The sequence below is a fragment of the Oculina patagonica genome, chromosome 9 (genome assembly GCF_052425735.1).
Source record: "Oculina patagonica isolate OP01 chromosome 9, crgOcupat, whole genome shotgun sequence".
NCBI classification, from domain to species: domain Eukaryota; kingdom Metazoa; phylum Cnidaria; class Anthozoa; order Scleractinia; family Oculinidae; genus Oculina; species Oculina patagonica.
In genome coordinates this window covers 18091904-18113761 of record NC_135766.1, presented here as the reverse complement: position 1 = coordinate 18113761, position 21858 = coordinate 18091904, and the positions used below count along the sequence as shown (strand labels likewise).

Here is a 21858-nt window from a genome sequence, read left to right as displayed (position 1 = left end):
GGTGAAGTCTTTTGTAGCGTGGGTAGCCAAATGAGTCTTGAGATGATGCTGCTGTCTAAAACACTTGCCACAATGAGTACATTTAAAAGGTTTTTCACCAGTGTGTGTCAACAAGTGTTTCTTAAGAGTAAAATTAAACCTGAAAGCCTTTTCACACTGATCACACTTGAATGGTCGCTCAATTAAACCAGAATGCGATGCAATATGGCTCTGGAGATTTTGTTCATATAAAAAACCCTTTTCACATAGACTGCACTTGAAAGGTAGCTTACCCGTGTGATACAACTGTGTAACTTGAGGTAACTTTTTGATTTAAAAGCCTTGTCACACTGGGTACATTTATGAGGTTTATCTTCAGTGTGTGATAATAAATGACGCTTGAGATGGTCTTGTAACTTGAAAGCCTTGTCACACTGGGTACATTTGTGAGGTTTATCCTCAGTGTGCAAAAGCAAATGTCTCTTGAGATGTTGTTTATTCTTGAAAGCTTTTTCACACTGACTGCATTTAAAGGTTCGCTCATCAGTGTGTGTCGACATGTGTTTCTTAAGATGATCATTACTTTTGAAAGCTTTTTCACACAGACTACATTTGAAGGCTCGCTCATCAGTATGCGACAACATGTGCTTATTGAGTTGAGATTCAGACGCAAAACATTTCCCACACTGACTGCATTCAAATTTCTTGTGACTGTTTATATGTTTAGCCAGCAATGGAGAATTTACAAACCACTCATTGCATTGTATACAGTGATATGGTTTGGAACCAGCATGAATCTTCCTGTGTTCTTCAAGATCTGCACTTTGATTAAACTTTTGGTCACAAAAAGAACACATATACACTTGGTCATTAGTATGTGCCTTCCTCATATGCTCTTTAAAACCTGATGAAAATTTAAATGTTTTCTTACAAACCGCACATTTGTAGGGTGTCTCTCCACTGTGGATTCTTTCATGTTGAATCTTCTGAGACGAGGAACCAAAGCCTTTACTACAAACACTGCACTTGTATGGTTTAACACCAGTGTGTGTTCTAGAATGTATCACAAGAGATGAGTTATCAGCAAATCGTCTATCACATTGAGAGCACTTGAAAGGTTTTTCACCAGTATGGATCCTTTTATGACCCCGAAGTGCTGAGGGATCTGAAAACCTCCTGTCACACTGTGTACATCCATAGGGTTTCTCCCCACTGTGAATCCTCTTGTGACAAACAAGTGAAGATTTCACAGAAAAAGCTTTGTCACACTGAGTGCACTTGTAGGGCTTCACACCAGTATGTACTCTGTTATGCACTGACAGATGTGATACCTGTGCAAATTGCATGTCACAGTGTTTGCACTTGTAAGATCTTGCACCAGTGTGAGTCAATTTATGAGCTGTAAGAGATTTCAAACAGATGTATTCTTTGCCACACTGTGTGCAACTATAAGGTTTCTCTCCAGTATGTCTCCTTTCATGTATCCTAAGTGAAGCTGAATCTGAAAGGTACACCTCACATATGGAACACTGGAACTTACTGCCATCATGGCTTTTCATGTGCCTGCTCAGGGCGGCTGGTTGTCTAAACGACTTGCTGCACAATTGACAGTTGAAAGTTTTTTCAGAACTGTGAGTAAATTTGTGTGACCTTAGATTTGATCTACTTGCAAATGACTTGCCACATTGACTACAAAGAAATGGCTTTGCACCTCCATGTGTTTTACAGTGAAGCTCAAGACTTTGTGCATCTGTAAAGGAAAGTTCACATTCAGGGCACTGGAAGCTATTCTCCTCTGGGTTCATCGTGTAATTTTGTGGATATTCCTTTTTGTGTTAAACTTGTTTGCAAACCGAACACTCTTTCGGGTCACACCTGTTGTAAGTAAAAAATTCACAAATGGATTTAGAACAATAATTAACACTTTCAACAGGTGTCTACAGTATTATTAACAAAATTAACTTCAGTATGACACAAGCCTTAAGAGAAAACAGTTTAATATTTTAACTCAAAACTTGAAGTTTCTTTTGCAAATATCAATCAAACCAAACATTTTCTATGTGCAAATAACCCTTTCCCCAACTCCCATTATTGCAACCTTACTCTTTATACAGTCAACTCTTGTTATAGCGGACACGCTGGGGTTGTTGTTTAGTGTCCGTAATAGCAAGAGTCCCATAGCGGGTTGTTTATCGAAAAAAGTGCTGTTAACTTACTTAAATTATACGACTACGACAAGCTCATTAAAGTTGGTAAAACTGCCAAGAAGTTGTTGGGAAAGGACGGTGGGGGATTGATCATTGAAATGAAAAATGCAAAGCCTTTTCTACAGTTACTAATAGAATTGATGCAAAAAATAAATATGCCAGAAGTCATTTGAAGTGTATTTTGACAAATAACAAACAACAGACTGCAATTTTACATAATTATGTTATATCACAAGTTTATGGTGTATGGTGTCTGCTTTAATGCTTTTGTACAGAAGTCTTGCTTATTCGTCGATCCGGTTTGATTCTTTTCGCTACTCCTTTGAGTTGCTGTGTTTCTGAATGCCACGAGAAGTGATAGAAGTGTTCACTGTTTGCCTCTTAGGGAAACCAACTTTTACCAAAGCTGGTTGCAGTTGGATCAAGCAGTTGATTAAATCTATAAGGTCTGTTCCAAACGTTGTGCTATTGCCCTGCCGAACTAAAATGAAGAATTAAGTTTTGCAAGGTGAAGTAAGTTCGGCATGACTACCTACTACAGTACTTAGCACGACAGGCCTTTCTCAGTGCCGCACGGCAGTAATATCCCAACTTGATTTCGAATTCGAGGATTAAACGAAGCTCTAATTAAGCCCAGAAGTGCTCGTAAGAATTATTTTTTTATGGTATGTGTACATGAAGTAGCAACACACTGAATTTAACATACCTGAACCAGTGAAGTTTTGATGCAAAGTTGGTAATTTCGACAAAATTAAAACAGAGTCCTAGCAGTGTTCCACCGTCTTCCACCGGCGCTTTCAAAGTGTGACAAGTGTACGCGAGCAATGCTGGGCTTAGCGGCCTCCCACAAACGTGACACGCCAAAATGAGGCGAAACGGCGAAACCATCATGTATCAACAACTCTTGCGTGATCTTGCGTTACGTGTCGCGCAAGTACCTTATTATAGGAATATAACGAAGCATAAAATTTCCTATAATAAGGTATGTTCCCAGTAAAAGAACCCCAGGGGGGGGGGGGTACTCCGGGTTGTAAATGATGGGGATCATCGAATGAAGGCAAAACTCAGGACCCAAAAAAAATCCCCAAGTCTTCCAACATTACCCAAAAAAAATCCCTGGACCAAAAATAACCCCCCCCCCTCCCAAAAAAAAAAAAAAAAAAAAAAAACAATTACCCCTAAATTGTCAGGAGAGGCAATGTAACTCTCGAGTTTGATTATACGCCATTTATTACGCCAAGGCCGCGCCAAGGCACTTAAGTTTGTTTTTAATACCCCCAAAAATCCCCTATTTGAATCAAGTCACCCAAAAAAAATAATTGCCAAATTTTCCAACTCAAAAAAATTCCGGAATCAAAAATTTTAAACCCAAAAAAATCCTTCGATTATCCCCGTCATTTACAAGCCGGAGTACCCCCCTGGAAAAAGAACCTTCTTGGTAACGACCTGTATCCTTTGAAAAGTACCGAAATCTTTTTTCGATCTTCTTGCAACGCTTTTCAAATGTCTGATGTCGCTGCGTGATGATTTAAAGATGCCCACCTAGTCTGGGGGAGGGGTTGACATGTGTTAAAGTTACCGGTATTTCTTTTGAATGTACGATATAAAAGTCAATTTTATTGCTTCCTTAAAGCTTTTCAAGAAAAAAAAAGTGTAGCCATTTTCCCTAATACAAATCCAAAAAATCCTTCATTACAATGAAATAAATAGCCTGCGGAACAGAAAAAAACTTGCCGGGGTTAGGTTACATCTGCAACGCAGGCTATGAAATAAAGGAATAAATGACCAGTGTTTCCGTGTTCCCAAAACCTCAGGGGCCTGGGCCAAAAATGGGAGGGGACTAAGGCCACGGAGCAAAGGTGTTCTGACCCCTTTTCCATTCTCGTCTCCAGAGCCCTCGATCCTTCTGCAGACCAGAAGGATCATGGGCTCTGGGGACTAGAACTATGGCACCTTCTTTCACACCCCTTCCATTTACTTACTTTCTTCTCTTAGGGAAGCAGGGATGGTGCGGGTGGGCGCCCCCCCCCAATGTGGCCCGGGTTCGATTCCGGCCCGGTGCCATATGTGGGTTGAGTTTGTTGTTGGTTCTCGCCTTGCTCCGAGGGTTTTTCTCCCGGTTCTCTGGTTTTCCTCCCTCCTGAAAAACCAACATTTTCAAATTCCAATTCGACCTGGACAGAGGACCCGCATGAAAACCAGCTAGCGCTGATGTGGCTTCCTCTCTAAATATAGCAATTTTTTTTTCCCAATCTTGTGCTTCATAACATTGCCTACAGGCTCATGTGTACCCCGAAAATACCAGTGACTTGTGGGATATTTAACAATTTATTATTTCGCGAGCACATGTTGGATACGTGTTGGCTATAACTATCTCATATCCAACAAGTGCAAGAGGACTAATTGTCTTAAAAACATACAAATACTGTAATTGCAATCTTTGAGCTCCCCAGCTGCTCTAGTTAAAGCGTATACCTCATTTTTGTGGTAATTGGTATATGAGCTCATACAACTGATACAATCGTCCAAAAGGCCAAAAAAAAAAAAAAAAAAAAAAAGGTTGCTTGGAAAAAAGAAAATTTCACTACTCATGTTAAAATCAAAAACGATTTGAAAAATTGAAAAGAGATAAACATAAATGACATATCTCTGTGGAACCATGTATTACCTTGCCAAAATGACTGCAAGCTACCTCAAGATACACAAACGATATACTTTTCTTTTATTTTTACTTTTTTTATCATTACTATTAGATTTATATTTAAATTTTCTGTGTTTTTTGGGTGGTTATTTGTAAGGGAACTTGTTCCTGTTTTTGGTCTTTCCCTCGGCTTTGTATAGCATGTATATTTAAGAAAATGATTAAGTAAAAATAATGCATTAAAGCAAACATACATTGTTACTTAAGTAAACCATTTTAATCACACGTAGTATTAAAGCTGATTTCCTGTCCGTACTGCGCGACTCGGGGTTTGTTACGGTTTTGTCGTGCGTTCACTTCGGTGACCATCATGGTTGTTTTCCGCCATACGTCCTCGTCCGTGGCGCGTCGTTGTGCGTCAGGTTCTTCTCTTGTTTTTTTGTTCTGCGGTTCTGGCGTTTATGAGACAGGTAAGTTTGTCACGTCTTTTGTTTTGCTTTGTTTGTGAGGCTCACATCATTGCGCGAGATGCGCAGTACGGACTGTAATTCATCTTTAAGAGAAATTTTCAAAAACAGCCAACAGAAGGAATGCCACGTAGTTCATAGACAATGTCTGAGCCAAACAAAAAGGTTGTTTTTCCTACACTAATATCAGCCTTAACATGCTTGAGCAGTGTCTCAGCTCAGGGGCGCTAGCAAGAAAGTTAAACTTACATTTATAATTATTATGCTCAGCTTTAGTCTCCTTCACAGACGTTAAAAACGGCTGCGAAGGAGACTACAGTAGCTCAGCTTATGCTTCATGGCCAACATTAGTTTCACAATTTGGCAAAGTTGCAAAGGCCACATCAGTTCAATGGATTAAGAGCTTGTGTATTCTGCTTTATTGTGAGTGGCCAAGTGTGCATTAAGATAAAATTGCTGCCTGAAAGACTCGTCACAATGTGTACATTTAAACGGCTTTTCTCCAGTATGTATAAACATATGTTCCTTGAGAATAAAGCTAAACCTGAAATCCTTCTCGCACTGATCACACTTGAATGGTCGCTTAAAACCAGCATGTGACCTCATATGGATTTGGAGATTAGGTCGATATAGAAAGCCTTTTCCACACAAACGGCACTTGAAAGGTTGCTTGTCTATGTGATGCAACATGTGTAACTTGAGATAGCTTTTTGATTGAAAAGCTTTGGCACACTGGGTACATTTGTGGGGTTTATCCTTAGCGTGCAATAACACATGCTGCTTGAGATTGTCTTTGAACTTGTAAGCTTTTTCACATTTACTGCATTTAAAGGGTCGCTCATCAGTGTGGGACAACATGTGTTTCTTGAGATGTGTTTTTAACTTGAAAGCTTTTTCACACTGACAACATTTGAAGGCTCGCTCATCAGTATGTGAAGCCATGTGCTGAGTGAGTCCAGATCTAAATTTGAAACATTTTCCACACTGATTACATTTAAGTTCTTTGTGAGTGCTTTTATGTTTAGCAAGAGATGAAGAATCTACAAAACAGTCATTGCACTGTGTACAGTGATATGGTTTGCTACCAGCATGAATCTTCTTGTGTTCCTTAACATCTGCACTTTGATTAAACTTTTGGTCACAGAAAGAACATGCATGCAGCTTCTCATTAGTATGTACCTTCCTTTTGTGCTTATTTAGACTCCACGAATAATTAAATGTTTTCTCGCAAACCGCACATTTGTAGGGTGTCTCTCCACTGTGGAGTCTTTCATGTTGAATTCTTTGAGAGGAGGAGCCAAAGCCTTTACTACAAACACTGCACTTGTAAGGTCTTACACCAGTGTGTGTTCTGCTATGTATTGTAAGAGTTGAGCTTTGAGCAAATCGTCTATTACATTGAGTGCACTTGAAAGGTTTCTCACCAGTATGAATCCTTTTATGACCCCGAAGCGTTGCGGGATCTGAAAATTTCCTGTCACACTCTGTACATCCATAGGGTTTCTCACCAGTGTGAATCCTCTTGTGACGAACAAGATGAGATTTCATTGAAAACGCTTTGTCACACTGAGTGCACTTGTAGGGCATTTCACCAGTATGTGTTCTTTTATGCTCTGAAAGATGTGATGCACTTCTAAATTGTTTACTACAGTGATTGCACTTGTACGGTTTTACACCAGTGTGTGTCACTTTATGAGCTGCAAGAGAACCTGAATGTGCAAATTCTCTGTCACACTCTGTGCATTTGTACGGTTTCTCGCCAGTATGAATTCTTTTATGTCTCCAGAGGGATGAAGGGTCTGCAAACTTCCTTTCGCATTCTGTACATTCATAGGGCTTTTCACCTGTGTGAACCTTTTGATGACGTACATAATGAGATTTCACAGAGAATTCTCTGTCACACTGGGTACATTTGTAGGGTTTTACACCGGTATGTACTCTGTTATGCACTGAAAGATGTGATGCCCGTGTAAATTGCTTATCGCAGTGATTGCACTTGTAAGGTGTCCCAATAGTGTGCGTCAATTTATGATCTCTGTACGATGTTGAACAGTTGAATCCATAGCCACACTGTGTGCATTTGTAAGGCTTCACTTCAGTATGTCTCCTTGCATGTCTCTTTAGTGAAGATAAATCTGAAAGGTACACCTCGCATACTGAACATTGGAACTTGCAACCATCATGGCTTTTCATGTGCCTGCTTAGAGCAGCTGGTTGTCTAAATGACTTGTCACACAATAGACAGTTGAAAGTTTTTTCAGAACTATGAGTAAATTTGTGTGCCCTTAGATTTGATTGGCATCCAAAGGACTTGCCACATAAAGTACAAAGATGTGGCTTTCTGACACTGTGCATTTTACAGTGTAGATCAAGACTTCTTACATCTGCAAATGAAAGTTCACACTGTGTGCACTGAAAGGTCTTGTCCTCTGGGTCCATAGTATATTTTTGCTAATATCCCTCTCTGTATATAACGCTTTTGTAAACTGTACAAAGTCTCTGGTCTGGACTCTCCTATTGTAAACAGAAAATAAATGACTGGATTCAAGGTCAAAATAATCATGATAATAATAAACCCTTTCAAGAGGTGTCATCTAATAACAGGTTTACTTCAAGAAAGGAATAAGATGATTGAACATTCTACATAATTATTTCCAAACAGAAGTTGTTTATTTATAAAGTTACCAGAGTGAAGAGTGCAGAATGCAGAATGATGGTCAATAGCGATTTGCTTGCTGAAAGCTTTCACTCTGGTTGTGCAGTATGCTTCAACCTGATTAACTTCAGGTTAGCTTTCACTCCTGTTTGCTTATGGTTACATGTACCGCTAACTTTTGTTTTTTAGTAAGGGCATCAGACTGTTGCATTTACTGTTCTGCATTGTGTGTTCTATGTTCCGGGTCATATTTAATCATATCATGGTGTATTTTGGCAAAAATCGAAGATTGGCTTCCTACCTTAATGTTATTTATTTTCGCAGAAACTTAATTTCGCCAAATTGGAAGGGGCATATTTCATGGGACTTAAATTTCACGATTTGGCCAAAAAATAATTTTCAAGGAATTAAATTTCGCGAAAATTGTCAAAATACTACTCTGCATTGACAAACACTAAGTCTCAAAATTGGCACAACTGATTTTAATTTTCCACAGCAATAGTTTCCAATGACACTGAACAAGACTATATAACAAAACAAAACTTAAACAGTTTGACATGTTCCTTTGTTACAAAGTAGAGCTAGTTTGATGACTGTACCAAGATAATTATGTAGTAAACTGATGGAAATGTTTATTAATCAGACTAATCACAACGAAATAATTATATTAAGGGGCATTAAAGTTTGCGTTGTTATTTTTTGCAAGAACCTTTTTTTGTGGGTCTTTAATTTCGCGACTTTTTGAAAGTCAAGAAAATTAAGTCCTACGAAAATAAGTAACAATAAGGTAGATAATTCTCATTTTCAAAACAACCACCCTAAAAAACGACATCGAGCCTCCTAAGGGCCTGTTTACATAGAAGGCGGGTGCCCCGGCTAACTGAGCCATCCTGGGTGAGCCAACTTTTCTTCAGAAAATGCATTGAGGTGTTTACATGAAGACGGGAAACCGCCTTGCTGGGGCACTCAGTCTACTTGCCCGGTGCACCCTTCTAGCCTAGGTGGGATAGCTTTTTGCCATGTAAACAGTTATAGGTATATAATCTCGTACACTTTGTGTTTCAGGGTCTGAGATCGTGCGCTTGAAAGATAATAATAGAAAATTTTTACCCTAAGCAAAACCTCAACCATTTTTCACCAGAATTTAGTAAATAAATTCATTTCACACTTGATGCATTTTGCGAAGGACGCGAAGAAAATGACCCACCTCTGTGATGCAATGTCGTACAGCAAAATATAATGTCGTACACTCGGGAATCATAGCACTTAATTCGCATTATGCCCGGGCTACCTCAGCTTACTGGGATAAGTCTTTGTGCGTGTTCGCAAATTAAATTTGAAGTTAATCAAATAAATTCTGGACCCAAACAGTGCTATTTGACCAAAATTAGTTCAAATTTTTCTTGGGAATGATTATCCTACTTCTCGATACAACAAATTTATTTCAATTTGGCGGCCAAAGAGTGTTGAATTTTCCATTCGTTCAATTAGGTTTGGTAATCAAACAAAATCGAACATCTATTTTGCTGTGAGTTTGATTTCCGAACCAATCGAACACATTCGAACACAATCGAGCTAAATCCCCTTTGATTTTGTTTAGATTCCGTCTTTTGATAAGTTAGTCACACAGGACTAATAGGGGGACTTCGGTAATCAAACCACAGGCAGACGCAGATTTCCAAGTTAGCTGTGAAGTCCCCATTGTCAGAGGATGTCGGCCAACGTGGTCAATCATAACGCTGATATCAAATTCAAATTAATTATATTCAGAAGTCAATTATTGCAAAATTTGACTTATGAATATGTAATTTTAATTTGATATCGGCGTTATGATTGACCACTTTGGCCCACATCCTCTGACGATGGCGATTTCGCAGCGAACTTGGAAATTCACAGCGGCTTTTAAGCATGTTAGAACCAAAGCTGTCTCAACTCGGGAAGAAGGGCTGTAAATTTGCATGTAAAGGCGGAGATCTAATCCGGAGGTCGTGGGTTCAAGTCCCACCGGGGTCAGAGATTTTTCTTTGCCCCGTGGGAACCCTCCCAAATTTCCTTTAACAGGGGATTTGGTGTATCGGTAGTATTGCCTGCTACTGGTACTCCAACACATTAAAATCATATACTATTTAATATCCCATTTACACGGGCGTCACGTGGTCCTATTTATTTTATATCTAAGCTTATATGTTTCATCCCTTCTGTCTTCAAACTCATGATCAAAGATTAATAAACGAAGCTCTTGCAAAAGTGCTCGGTATGCAACAAATTAGGGTTTTTTTCAGGTGTACATTAAATGGCAATACACTGAACTAAACATACCTGAAGTTTGTGTTTGGATTTCAAGCACTGTCAGGGTTGGAAACTAAAATTTCGGAGCACTCGCCATCCGGGCGAGTGACCTTCAAATTGCACTCGCCCAGATCAATTTTCACTCGCCCATTCTTCTTCCATTAAAAAAGAAAAATTTAGGCCCCCTCCCTCTACGAATAATAAAATATACACGTTTTGATACTCACTGTGCCACTTTGGTGGTCGATCGCAAAACAGACTGCAATCTATTTCTTCAATGGAAAATGGCCAAATATAGACAATAATAACACGATAAAAACACGAGCACACTTACGTCAAAAGTTGAAAAGCAGTTTTATTTGATACGTATCTCCAAATTCTTGTTGTTTGCAAGCGAAATTGTACAGGAAAAGAGGCGAGAAATGGCCATCTTGCTGCGTTTCGCGCGTTTCGTGGCTCGGTGGACGAGTCAGTGAATTTTTGACCAGAGGTATTACTTTGTACAAGTACGTCCGTCATGTAACATGCCCCAAACGGAAGCCATTTTTGTCTGTTTACGAACGCGAACACAGCTTTGTTTGAGATTTCAAAATGTTGGTAAGCTATCCGCTTGTGGACAGTGTAGATTATTTTAAAGTGGGAAGTAAAAGTTTCGCTTATTTTGAATAATATATTCTGGATATGACAATCGTACTCGCCAAACCGGGCGAGTGATCCGTGATTTGTACTCGCCCAACAGTTTTCACACTCGCCTGGGCGAGCGGGCGAGCGCTAATTTCCAACCCTGACTGTTCACTGACAGATCAATAATCTGCGATCAGAATTGTACCACATATTGTATTAGAAATGACGATCGCGAGAAATGGTGCTGGAGCTTGGTAGCCTCCCCATAAAGACGCAAAACGCCAAAACGAGGCCAATCCTTAGTAACGCAAAGAAGATCACGCAAGAATTGTTGACGTGACAAAAGGCGTGAAATTTCCCGTAATATTTCGGTTTGCAAAACACGTAACAGTATATATCAAGCCAGTCTATTCTCCCATCTTTTCATCTCTTAAATCTTATTTATTTCTCAATCTCGTCTTCTTGCCGTAATGATCAGCTTACAGGGATACGGAACATTTTCCCTTGATCCCTTACTGAGCAAGGCGCCCAAAAGTGTGACAACTTTTAATTTATTCATATTCTTTCGTGCAGATTTAATCCAATCAGAAGTCAACTGCAAGCTGTCCACGGCTTTTGATTGGATTAAATCTGCACGAAAGAATGTGAATAAATTAAAAGTGTTCACACTTTTGGGCGCCTTGCTGTAAGGTATTTGCATTATTTTTTCTTCTCTTGTTGAATTACTCCCATTGAATAAATTCGATTTCTCCTTAAGCTTTACAGCAAAAATAATCTACCTATGTAAAAAAAAAAAAAATCAAAAATTGTCCCTAGTTACCGTAATATGAAATAAATGTTCCCTTGTTTCCATCAAACACTTCTTTAATTCTTTTTACTAGTCTCGTGGTAGCTTGAAAAATTGGCTGCCCTTCATGATCATTTTTTACATCCCATGTTTTTAACCCCCAAACCCCTCACCCATCAAAAAATTAAAAAAACCAAACAAAAAAAAAAACGGTATCTCGAAGAGACTTTGATAGTAGACTACAACAGATTTGCGTAAAGTTTTTTTGTCTATTAGAAGTCCCAGGGTTAGGACGTTGTTGGATTTGAAAGTTTTGATTCCTGGATTTTTAAGGGTAGAAAAATTTGGGAAGTACTTTTTTTTATTTAAGTAGACATGTTTTAAAGTGACTTTTAAAGCCCTAGGGATTTTTTTGGGTATTGATTTTTGCCTCATTCAATCATCCCCGTCACTTGAGATCAGGAGTCCCCCCCCCCCCCCCCCCCCCCCCACTGGGGGTTAAGTATCTGTGGGTTATAAGCTACCGGTTATTTTTCACGTTTCCTTGTTGGATAATAATTATGCATCACATGGTACAAAATCAGACCACATAAATTTTTAGAAAATATACCAGCCGCCTGAAGGGGTTTATTTACTAATTATAACCCACCCATTAATTTTTGCGCGCGCTCATTGGACAAAACGTGTCACATGGTACAAAATCGGATGACGGGTATCAGCGAATATACCCCGTCTGATTTGATATCTGTCGCCCGATTTTGTAGGCAGCACAACAAACGAATGAAGTTAACTTATTCAATTCTAACTTTTAATGAAATCACAGAGATAAAAAAAAAATCACTAATTAAAAGCAATCAACTTACATTTGTTTCAACCACAGTTACGCAGGGTTTGTTACGTAGGTTTTCCTATAAATTACTGGTGATAAAGCGCGTTGTAGAAATTAATTTAATCGGAGGGTTATAAAATAAATCATGATGGGCTCCTGAATAAATAAACCACCTTCTGGCTTGCTGGTATATTGGAGGATAATGCCCTTGGCTGAAAGATTGGCCTCAAACTTTCACAGTCACCCTCGAAGCTTTGCTTCTCGGCCAACTGTTCATTTTTCGACAATCTTTCAGCCTCGGGCATTATCCTCCAACATACCAGCCGCCTGAAGGGGTTTATTTACTAAATATACCACATCCGATTTGATATCCACTGTCGATTTTAGAAAAGTACAAAAAGACAAACAAAGACACATTTCATATACCAACTTATTAATCAAATCAGCACCAAAAAATACATACAATCAACTTGCATTTATTTGAACCACAGTTTTACCATGATTATCACTGTGAGTTTTTTCTATTTACCAATGATAATTAAAGTGCATTGATTTGGTTATAAAATTTAACACTACAAAACCATGATGTTTCGACCTCTCCAATGTCATTTTCAAGTGGGAATTAAAATATAAAACTAGCATAAATATATAGTAAAAAGGCAAAATTGTCACGAACGCTGAAATGCAATAAAACATGCAAAAATAAGTGACAAAATAGAGAAAAATAGAGCAAGTTTGGCTGCCTTAAACTCATCATAAAGAAATTACTCATAATATAGTTCATTGTAGACATTAAAATCTCACAGTTGCCCTCGGACTGTTCATTTTTCAGACAGTATTTCAGCCTCAGCAGGACCTTCTCTGGCATTATCCTCCAATATACCAGCTGTCTTAAGGGGTTTATTTACAAAATATTCCCAATCAAATGTTTTGAACTAAACATTCAATTTCAGCTTAAAAATGCTAGTCATGGTAACATTATGGGTGCTTACATGAAAGTCGGGGGTAGGGGGGAGTCAATCAACAAATTTTGACATGGCTGGAAATACAGTTGAATCTCGATAACTCAAACTCTCAGGAACTCAAACTCCCACTAACTCAAACCTTTTTTTGATTCCCCTTCAGGTTATTTTCTTACTAATTTAACCCTCGATACCTCGAACTAACTGATTGATTTCCCTTGAAGGTTCGAGTTATCGGGATTCAACTGTTAGTCAGGTGCCCAGGAGTCCAAAATGTGACACCCACGGGCATTTTTGTCTGATTTTTGGCAACATAGCTATTTTTACTAAATCGAGTACGCTGATTTCGAAAATCAATGTTGCCAAGCTTAATTCTTGCGTTAAGATGATGTTTTGATGCATTTAATTATGACGTCATGGTCCAAATAAGGAATTTTCTTTCCTTTAGCTATTTTAAGCAAAATTCATCCAGAAATTCGTTCAAATCATAATAAGTATACTGTAAAATGATTTTAAGAATTTTCTGATAGTTTATATACCGTTTCTATGAATATCAAGCCGTCCAGTGAGAATTGACCACGCCCTCTCATAAAAATTCACTTTATCACGGGTATAGTGTTATCATTTTGTTTAAAAATGAATGTGATTCTTGTATTAATAGAAAATTGTAATTGAATTGCTCCACAAACATCAGCGATGTTTGACATACACCATAACGACTGCTTTTATCCGCAAAGAGAGTGGCAAGGAGAGACAGAAGCAAGATAATGAAGCTGAGAATTCTCTACATTCCACACAACAAAATCCGGGTTGTTCTTGTCATGGACAAATGAGACATTGCAAAAAATTGCCAAGAAAGATCTCGTGACTCTAGAAATAAAACAAGATCTTTCGATTGGACAGACTCAGCTTGAACGATTCGTGGAATGGAGGCTACTATCTTCAGACAGAGAGAAAGAACGGGAACGGGAAGAAGGGATGGAAGACAAACTTTCGTGACCCTGTTCGCAAGAATAATCCACCTCTATTTGCCAGCCTTTATGAAGTTAAAAGTGCTGCAACTAGCCGCAAAAAAGAGAAAGACTTTAAATTTGCATGGAAACCAGAGTATTCTATGTTGTCTAGTGACGGTGTATGAAGGCAGGCGCGAGATAAACATGCAAGCCATATTGTAGCATCTGAGGTATAATGCCGGTACCACTGTTTCTCGCAGAAATGAACCCCACAAGTGTGAAACAAGTCAATTTTAGAAGACCTTCTCAGAGGAAAAGGTCAAGTGCCTAGAGTCAGTTTGTTCTTCGATGGCTTCGCCCTGGTGGTAGCATACTAATTATGGTGGCAGCTATTGGCAAACCAAAAAATGCAAATGCTTTCGGTGGCTTTGCGGAATGTTACGTGAACACTGTTTTACGGAAAGGTCCTGGATACCAGAGGATTGATGTGTTACTCGATGGGAGGCACTCCATAAAAGCAACGACAAGAAGTCGACGCTCCGAGAACACGGCGCGGCCTGCGAGCAGAGTCATTGAAGTACATAAGAGAGGTTCAGTTGCGGCCGATGAAGTGGCGAGCATTTTTGGCACTAGTAGACAACAAAGCGGACTTTGCACGGATTCTCTCAGATGACCTTATCTCGCAGGCACTGACTCTGCAATCGTAGTATATCTGGTGGTTTTTCATACGAAGTGGATTCTGCTCAGATCCTGGCCTAGATGTAGCCTTTTTGAGATCCAACCAAGAGGAAGCCGATACGAAGTTTGTTCGTTATGCAGTCAGTCATAGCGGGCATGTCGACAACATAATAGTTTCCACTCGAGGCACAGACTTGCTGTTACTTCTCCTGGCACATCGATCGCGCTAAGCTCTCATCAACAGTGTGGATATGGGCAGGAACTTAAGAGAATCCAACGTAAATAACTTTAGAGGATGTCTCAGCAAATCTTCCTAATAACTCGTCAAGTTCATTGTTACCATCTCACACCATCACCGGCAGTAACAGCACCTCTTTCATCTGTGGAGAGTTTTCACAGAACACTTTGTTCTTCTCTTCTCGGTCGGCGAAGATGTCCTCGAAGCTGACACCACTACCTCCGCAGAAAACGTTTGTTGAATGTAAGAAATCCGATCTGACCACTGGCTATATATGTGCCTCTTCGCTATGAATTTAGAAAAACGCATGCCATGTGCACTGGGCTGTGTAGATGCACCAAGACCGACGCTAATTTCTATATCAAACTGCGCTAAAGCGCTTTAAAGAAACTTGTTTAAAAAGCAATATCAGTTCAGTGTTTTTAAAAAAGTTCAGAAGATATATTAAAAATATTTACCGATATTGATTAAAAATATTATAGACAGATTTAAAACTGAAAGCAAGGAGCAATGTTATGATCATTTTGAATTCGTTAATTTTACATGCGTTCAACCAAAGTCTTTATCATGAGCCTATAACAGACAAAGTGCATTGTGAAATAAGTTAGATTCAGCAATATACAAGACAAACAATAAAGTTTTATCTCTAACTATAACAACAATGATATATTACGACATTAACTATGATGTTATTTCCATTTATTTTACCACAAAACTTAAACGAAATGCTGAAACAAGGGAAACTCGATATATGAAAATGGTAATGGCGTCATTCTTGATGCTCGCTAGCTCGTAGCTTCAGCGTGGCACGACGACAATATTTTTCTTTTTTATTGCAACTATAGCGATTTGTTAATACAAAAATCGCATTTGTTCTTTGACAAAATAACAAAAATACACACGTGATAAGGTTCCCGCGATAGGGTGAATTTTGTTTTTAAGAGGGCGTGGTCAATTGTCACTGAAGGGCTTAATTTTCACAGAAACAGCGTAAAAACTCTCAGAAAATTCTTTAAATCATGTTTACAGCACACTAACAATGCTTTAAATGAATTTCTGGATATATTATGCTTAAAATAGCTAAAGGAAAGAAAATTCCTTATTTGGACCATGACGTCATAATTAAATGCATCAAAACATCATCTTAACGCGAGAATTAAGCTTGGCAACATTGATTTTCGAAATCAGCGTACTCGATTTAGTTAAAATAGCTATGTTGCCAAAAATCAGACAAAAATGCCCGTGGGTGTCACATTTTGGACTCCTGGGCACCTGACTATGTACTGTATTTATTTAATTAAGTGCCCTGGGCACTTAAAAAAGTTTTGGATCATGAGAGCGTGCACTTATTCAAATATTTCAGCATAATTTTTTTTAGCAAGTAGTTAGTTTAGGGCAAAACTTTTTAAGACTGTTCACTGAAAGTTTCTGTCAAATACTAAGAAAACTTGGTCCTAGCAGAAGTCTTTTATTATTAATACTCCTCGTGTGCACTTCAAGGTTTTTTTTATGAGGGGGGTGGCGGGTAGTGACTTAGTCAAGGATGGGTGCTTATTATGCTTATAGAGTTTTTTTTGTAAATTTCCGTGAAGCTTTTGTTATAAATGACATGTAAACATGTAAAAATTCTTGAGGCAGCATTAAACACCAGGGTCCCAGGGTACTAGTAGAGCATTTGCTCACAATTCTAATTGTGTGGTCAGGCATATGTCTACGGAGACCAACCTAGTGCAGTCTTCTGTAGTGTGAGTAGCCAAGTGTCTCTTGAGATGAGATTGCTGTCTAAAACACTTGCCACAATGTGTACATTTAAAAGGTTTTTCACCAGTATGTGACATCACATGTTTCTGAAGATTGTGTTGTAGTACAAAACCCTTTTCACACAGATGACACTTGAATGGTAGCTCACCTGTGTGATACAACATGTGTAACTTGAGAGAGTTTTTTGTTTTAAAAGCCTTGTCGCACTGGGTACATCTGTGAGGTTTATCTTCAGTATGTGATAACAAATGCTTCTTGAGATGCTTATGTGACTTGAAAGCCTTTTCACATAGACCGCATTTGAAGGGTCGCTCATCAGAATGAGTTAACATGTGTTGCTTGAGAGGGCCTTTTAACTTGAAAGCTTTTTCACACTGACTGCATTTGAAAGGTCGCTCATCAGAGTGAGATAACATGTGTGTCTTGAGAATTTCTTTTAACTTGAAAGCTTTTTCACACTGATTGCATTTAAAGCTACACTCATCGTTGTGTGTCGACAACATGTGTTTCTTAAGAAGATCACTTCTTTTGAAAGCTTTTTCACACTGACTGCATTTAAAGTTTCGCTCATCAGTGTGTGTCAACACGTGTCTCTTAAGATGAGCACTTGTTTTGAAATCTTTTTCACACAGACTGCATTTGAAGGCTCGCTCATCAGTATGTGACAACATGTGCGCATCGAGTTGAGATCCAGTCACAAAACATTTCCCACACTCACTACATTTAAATTTCTTGTGACTGTTTTTATGTTCAGCCAGCGATGAAGAATCTTCAAATGACTCATTACAATGCCTACAGCGATACGGATCAGCATGAATCTTGCTGTGTTCTCTTAGATCTGCACTTTGATTAAACTCTTGGCCACAATAAGAACACACATGCACCTCGTCATAAGTATGTGCTTTCCTCATATGCTCTTTGAGATTCCACAAATAATAAAATCCTCTATCACATTGAGTGCACTTGAAACGTTTCTCACCAGTATGAATGTTTTTATGAACCTGAAGGTTTCCAGGACGTCGAAATTTTTTCCCACACACCGTACATCCATATGGTTTTTCGGCACTGTGGCTCACCATGTGACGAACAAGTATGCCTTTGAAAGCAAAAGCCTTATCACACACAGTACATTTGAAGGGCCTTTCACCTGTATGTTTTCTTATATGCATTGAAAGATGTGATGGAATTCTAAATTTCTTATCACAGTGACTGCAGTCATAAGATTTTACACCAGTGTGTGTCACGTCATGAGCTGCAAGAGAACTTGAACATGCAAATTCACTGTCACCAGTATGTATTCTGTTATGCCATGAAAGCTGTGATGCCTGTGCAAATTGCAAATCGCAGTGGTTGCACTTGTAAGATTTTACACGAGTGTGAGTCAATGTATGAGCTCTAAGAGAACTTGAACTGCGGTATTCTTTGCCACACTGTGCGCATTTAAAAGGCTTCTCTCCAGTATGTATCTTTTCATGATCCCTAAGTGAAGATGAATTTGAAAGGTACACCTTACATACTGAGCACTGTAATTTATTGCCATCATGACTTTCCATGTGCCTGCTCAGGGCGGATGGTTGTCTAAATGACTTGTCACACAATTTACAGTTGAATTTTTTTTCAGAACTGTGAGTAAATTTGTGCACCCTTAAATTTGATCTACATCCAAATGTCTTGCCACATTGACTACAAAGAAATGGCTTTGCTCCTCCATGTGTTTTAAAGTGAAGCTCAAGACTTTTTGCATCGGTAAAGGAAGATTCACATTGAGTGCACTGGAAGCTCTTCTCCTCTGGGTCCATCGTGTAATTTTGTGGAAATCTCTTTCTTCAACTCCTTTTCTTTAACACTCCCTGCTTCACCTATTGTAAACAGAAAATACATGTGTGACTGAATTCAAGGTAAACATACCCAAGAATTAATCAACACTTTCAAGAGGTTCCACCTCTTGAAACTTCAACGTTTGATGACGAATCATGAACATTTGATACCCAATTAGATCACGTTTCGGTGGCGAGTGTTCATGCTAAGGTGCAAGTGATGGTAGATAGCTATTTTATTTCACATACAGTGGAACCCCGATATAACGATCTCCCATATAACGATTTTCCCGATATAATGATGAATATTCTATGTACCGGCAAAAGAGACAGAAAAAATTTATGGGACGGAACCCTGATATAACGATCTTTGATATAACAATACTCCCGATATAACGATGAGAATTTAGCGGACCGAAAATAAAATCCTCCCGATACAACGATATTATCAGTAAAAAGTCACATTTTATTTGCAAAACATCAAATTTAATGCAATAACCTTACAGTAATCGAGTCATCTCTAACGTTTCTAAAAACAGCTTTGTACGATGATATACGAAAATGATACTGTCTTCTAAGCCTTCTTATCAAAATTATTCTCTTTATCCTCCTCTAATATGCAGTAAAAAGTACTTGTTAGGTTTACCCCGATATAACGACATTTTCGGTTATTTTAGGGCCACATCGTTATATCGGGAGTTTCGATATAACGATTCTTCAATATTACGATAATTATCTTACTGCTCCCTTGGCATATCGCTATAACGCGGTTCCACTGTAGTAGGTCCACATCAGCCCCTCTGGCTGCCCATTTTGCTTGAAGTTTGCATGCACTCCGCAAGCATGCATGTATGTACATGTATGAATGCTACACACACTACATTGAATCTTGTCTCTGTAGAAGCATGCATCTTGCATAATGCTTTTCCTGTGCTTGTTTGTTTCTTGTGCCTGGACTGGCATAACTTAGACTAGTGTTGGCTTTCACCACACCGTAGACCAAAAATAGTAAAAAAAGGTACTGACTGCAAACATACTCCAGTATGCCCTACAATTTTGTTGCCGATTTTGTTACAATTTTCGATCTTTTTGATCTTTGGTGCAACCTACGTAGAATGCAGCCTGGCACAAGTGTAGAAAACTGAACACCAAAGGTCGTACTGCGTCAAAATCATAGGACTCAATTTTTTTTCGCCAAGATCATTCGTGCTAAATTAAAACCGTCGTTCGTGCCAAAGCTTGTTCATTTAATGCACCTATCAATGGTTTGCCCAGGATGGGGGGGGGGGGGGGGGGCAACCCCAGGGAAATTTGAAATTTTTTGAAATCCAGAGTCGAATTCCCCACCTCTGGGCACCTAGCGAAATGGCAAATTTCACATGTCCTCTTAAATTTCTAACCCAGCAGACCATTTTAGATGTCAAAATCCCTACCCTGGGAGAGCTTCACGATGTCAAATTCCCGTGGGTTGACCCCCCTCCCCCTCCTAGGGCAAACCATTGATAGGTGCATAATACCGGGGTGGAAGTCATCTAGTTGGCAAACCAGTTTGCAAACCGAGCCAGCTCGGCCAACTGGTTTATGTAATCAGGCCCTTATACTAAAAAGTTCGTTTACACACCCCATCTCGGACTAAAAGAGGATCCGCTATATACTTTTTGCAATTTTCAGGGAAAAAACCTGATTTAGATATTTAATAAGCAGAAAGATCTGGGCATAACTTCAGAATACAGGGCCACTTATGAAGACAGCTGTATTTGGTGGCTCGTTTGGCTCGGTAGTCACTTCCGAGCCAAACGAGGCACTAAATCTTTACACCGAATACTACCACTGCCGAGCCAAACGAGCCACGTCCTAAATCTACACACCGAAGACTTAGCGCACAATGCAATAACGCACAATACAATAAATTATCGTTCTTTCACCACTGCCGAGCCACAAAAATACACTGACTTCAAAAGTGGCCCTGCATTCTGTAGTTGATATAAATTCGACATTATTTTCACGAAGCCGGCTGCACCGTGTACAGGTAGCTAGAGATGCGGGGTATTTTGCAGTTCCTCTCATAAACACAAACTTAACACAACATACCTGGTGTTTGGAGGTTATTGTACGTTCGGCTTAAATTGAAGATTCTCCACTACATACGAGAAGGACGCCTTCAAGGATCACTTACCATACGGGCATTCTTCTTTTTGAGCTTAGCAGCCGCCCCCGACCAATGTAACCACAGGAAGCCCAAATAAACCACAGGTAACCAAAGCGTACTATGAGAGTTTGTATGGATGTACTAAGAAGGCTTGTATGGATTTGAAATAAAGTCGAGAAAAATATCCCTTTTTACCGGTGAAAAGTTATGATGAAACTTTAAACCTTACCTGGTGTCACGTTTTTGTATTTCTAGTGCTTTAGAAAGTCGTACGCGCGATTTTTCGTCTTAACCGTCTGTTGCGTACTAAAAGAAAGTCTTTCTTTTAGTACGCAACAGACGGTTAAGACGAAAATCGCGCGTATGACTTTCTAAAGCACTAGAAATACAAAAACGTGACACCAGGTAAGGTTTAAAGTTTCATTATAACTTTTCGCCGGTAAAAAGATATATTTTTTCTCATCTTTATTTCAAATCCATACAAGCCTTCTTAGTACATCCATACAAACTCTCATAGTACGCTTTGGTTACCTGTGAATAAACAGGAAGGCGATTTCAACATTTTGTCCCACTATTTTGGTCAAGAATGATAAAGAAATGCACCGAATAATTTCAGTAATTTGACAAATGGGAATTCACTTTCATATGTCTTTATATTGCCTTTTGAGAGTCTGGGCTGCCTGTGATATAACACAAACACTGGTCGGGCTAGCTTTGTTGTGTGCCTATTTGGCCAAAAAATAAGGTGGGGGCTCAAGGCCCCTCCCCTAGATCTACCACTGGGAGGAAGGAAAAAGAATATGTTGTTTTATTGGAAGAAT

At 39.0% G+C, this 21858-nt stretch overlaps 2 protein-coding genes across 3 annotated transcripts; both read right to left on the bottom strand.

The window, feature by feature from the left end:
- Positions 1 to 52: 52 nt before the first annotated feature.
- LOC144666622 (uncharacterized) lies at positions 53 to 11118 on the bottom strand. Its single transcript, XM_078528022.1, has 4 exons — positions 11032 to 11118; positions 10270 to 10300; positions 5699 to 7808; positions 53 to 1810 (listed from the first exon to the last, which is right to left on the bottom strand). The coding sequence occupies exons 3-4, from the start codon at positions 7731 to 7733 to the stop codon at positions 183 to 185; spliced, it is 3663 nt and encodes a 1220-aa protein (XP_078384148.1). The 5' UTR covers positions 7734 to 7808; positions 10270 to 10300; positions 11032 to 11118; the 3' UTR covers positions 53 to 182.
- Positions 11119 to 16594: 5476 nt separating this feature from the next.
- On the bottom strand, positions 16595 to 21093 carry LOC144666348 (uncharacterized). Of its 2 annotated transcripts, none has more exons than XM_078527761.1 (2): positions 20973 to 21093; positions 16595 to 18924 (listed from the first exon to the last, which is right to left on the bottom strand). In XM_078527761.1, exon 2 carries the CDS (start codon positions 18868 to 18870, stop codon positions 16990 to 16992), a length of 1881 nt encoding a protein of 626 aa, XP_078383887.1. In that variant the 5' UTR covers positions 18871 to 18924; positions 20973 to 21093; the 3' UTR covers positions 16595 to 16989. The 2 variants fall into 2 exon arrangements, with proteins under 2 accessions (XP_078383887.1, XP_078383888.1); XM_078527762.1 differs by having other exon boundaries at positions 16595 to 18930; positions 20980 to 21076.
- Positions 21094 to 21858: the final 765 nt, after the last annotated feature.

What these genes read in the sequence shown, in the direction of transcription:
- LOC144666622 (XM_078528022.1), bottom strand. Translation starts at nt 7,733, where the DNA reads ATGGACCCAGAGGACAAGACCTTTCAGTGCACACAGTGTGAACTTTCA. An exon ending in CAATAAAGCAGAATACACAA is followed by an intron (nt 1,811 to 5,698) that starts GCTCTTAATCCA and finishes AAGTTTAACACA; the next exon opens with AAAAGGAATATCCACAAAAT.
- LOC144666348 (XM_078527761.1), bottom strand. Translation starts at nt 18,870, where the DNA reads ATGGACCCAGAGGAGAAGAGCTTCCAGTGCACTCAATGTGAATCTTCC.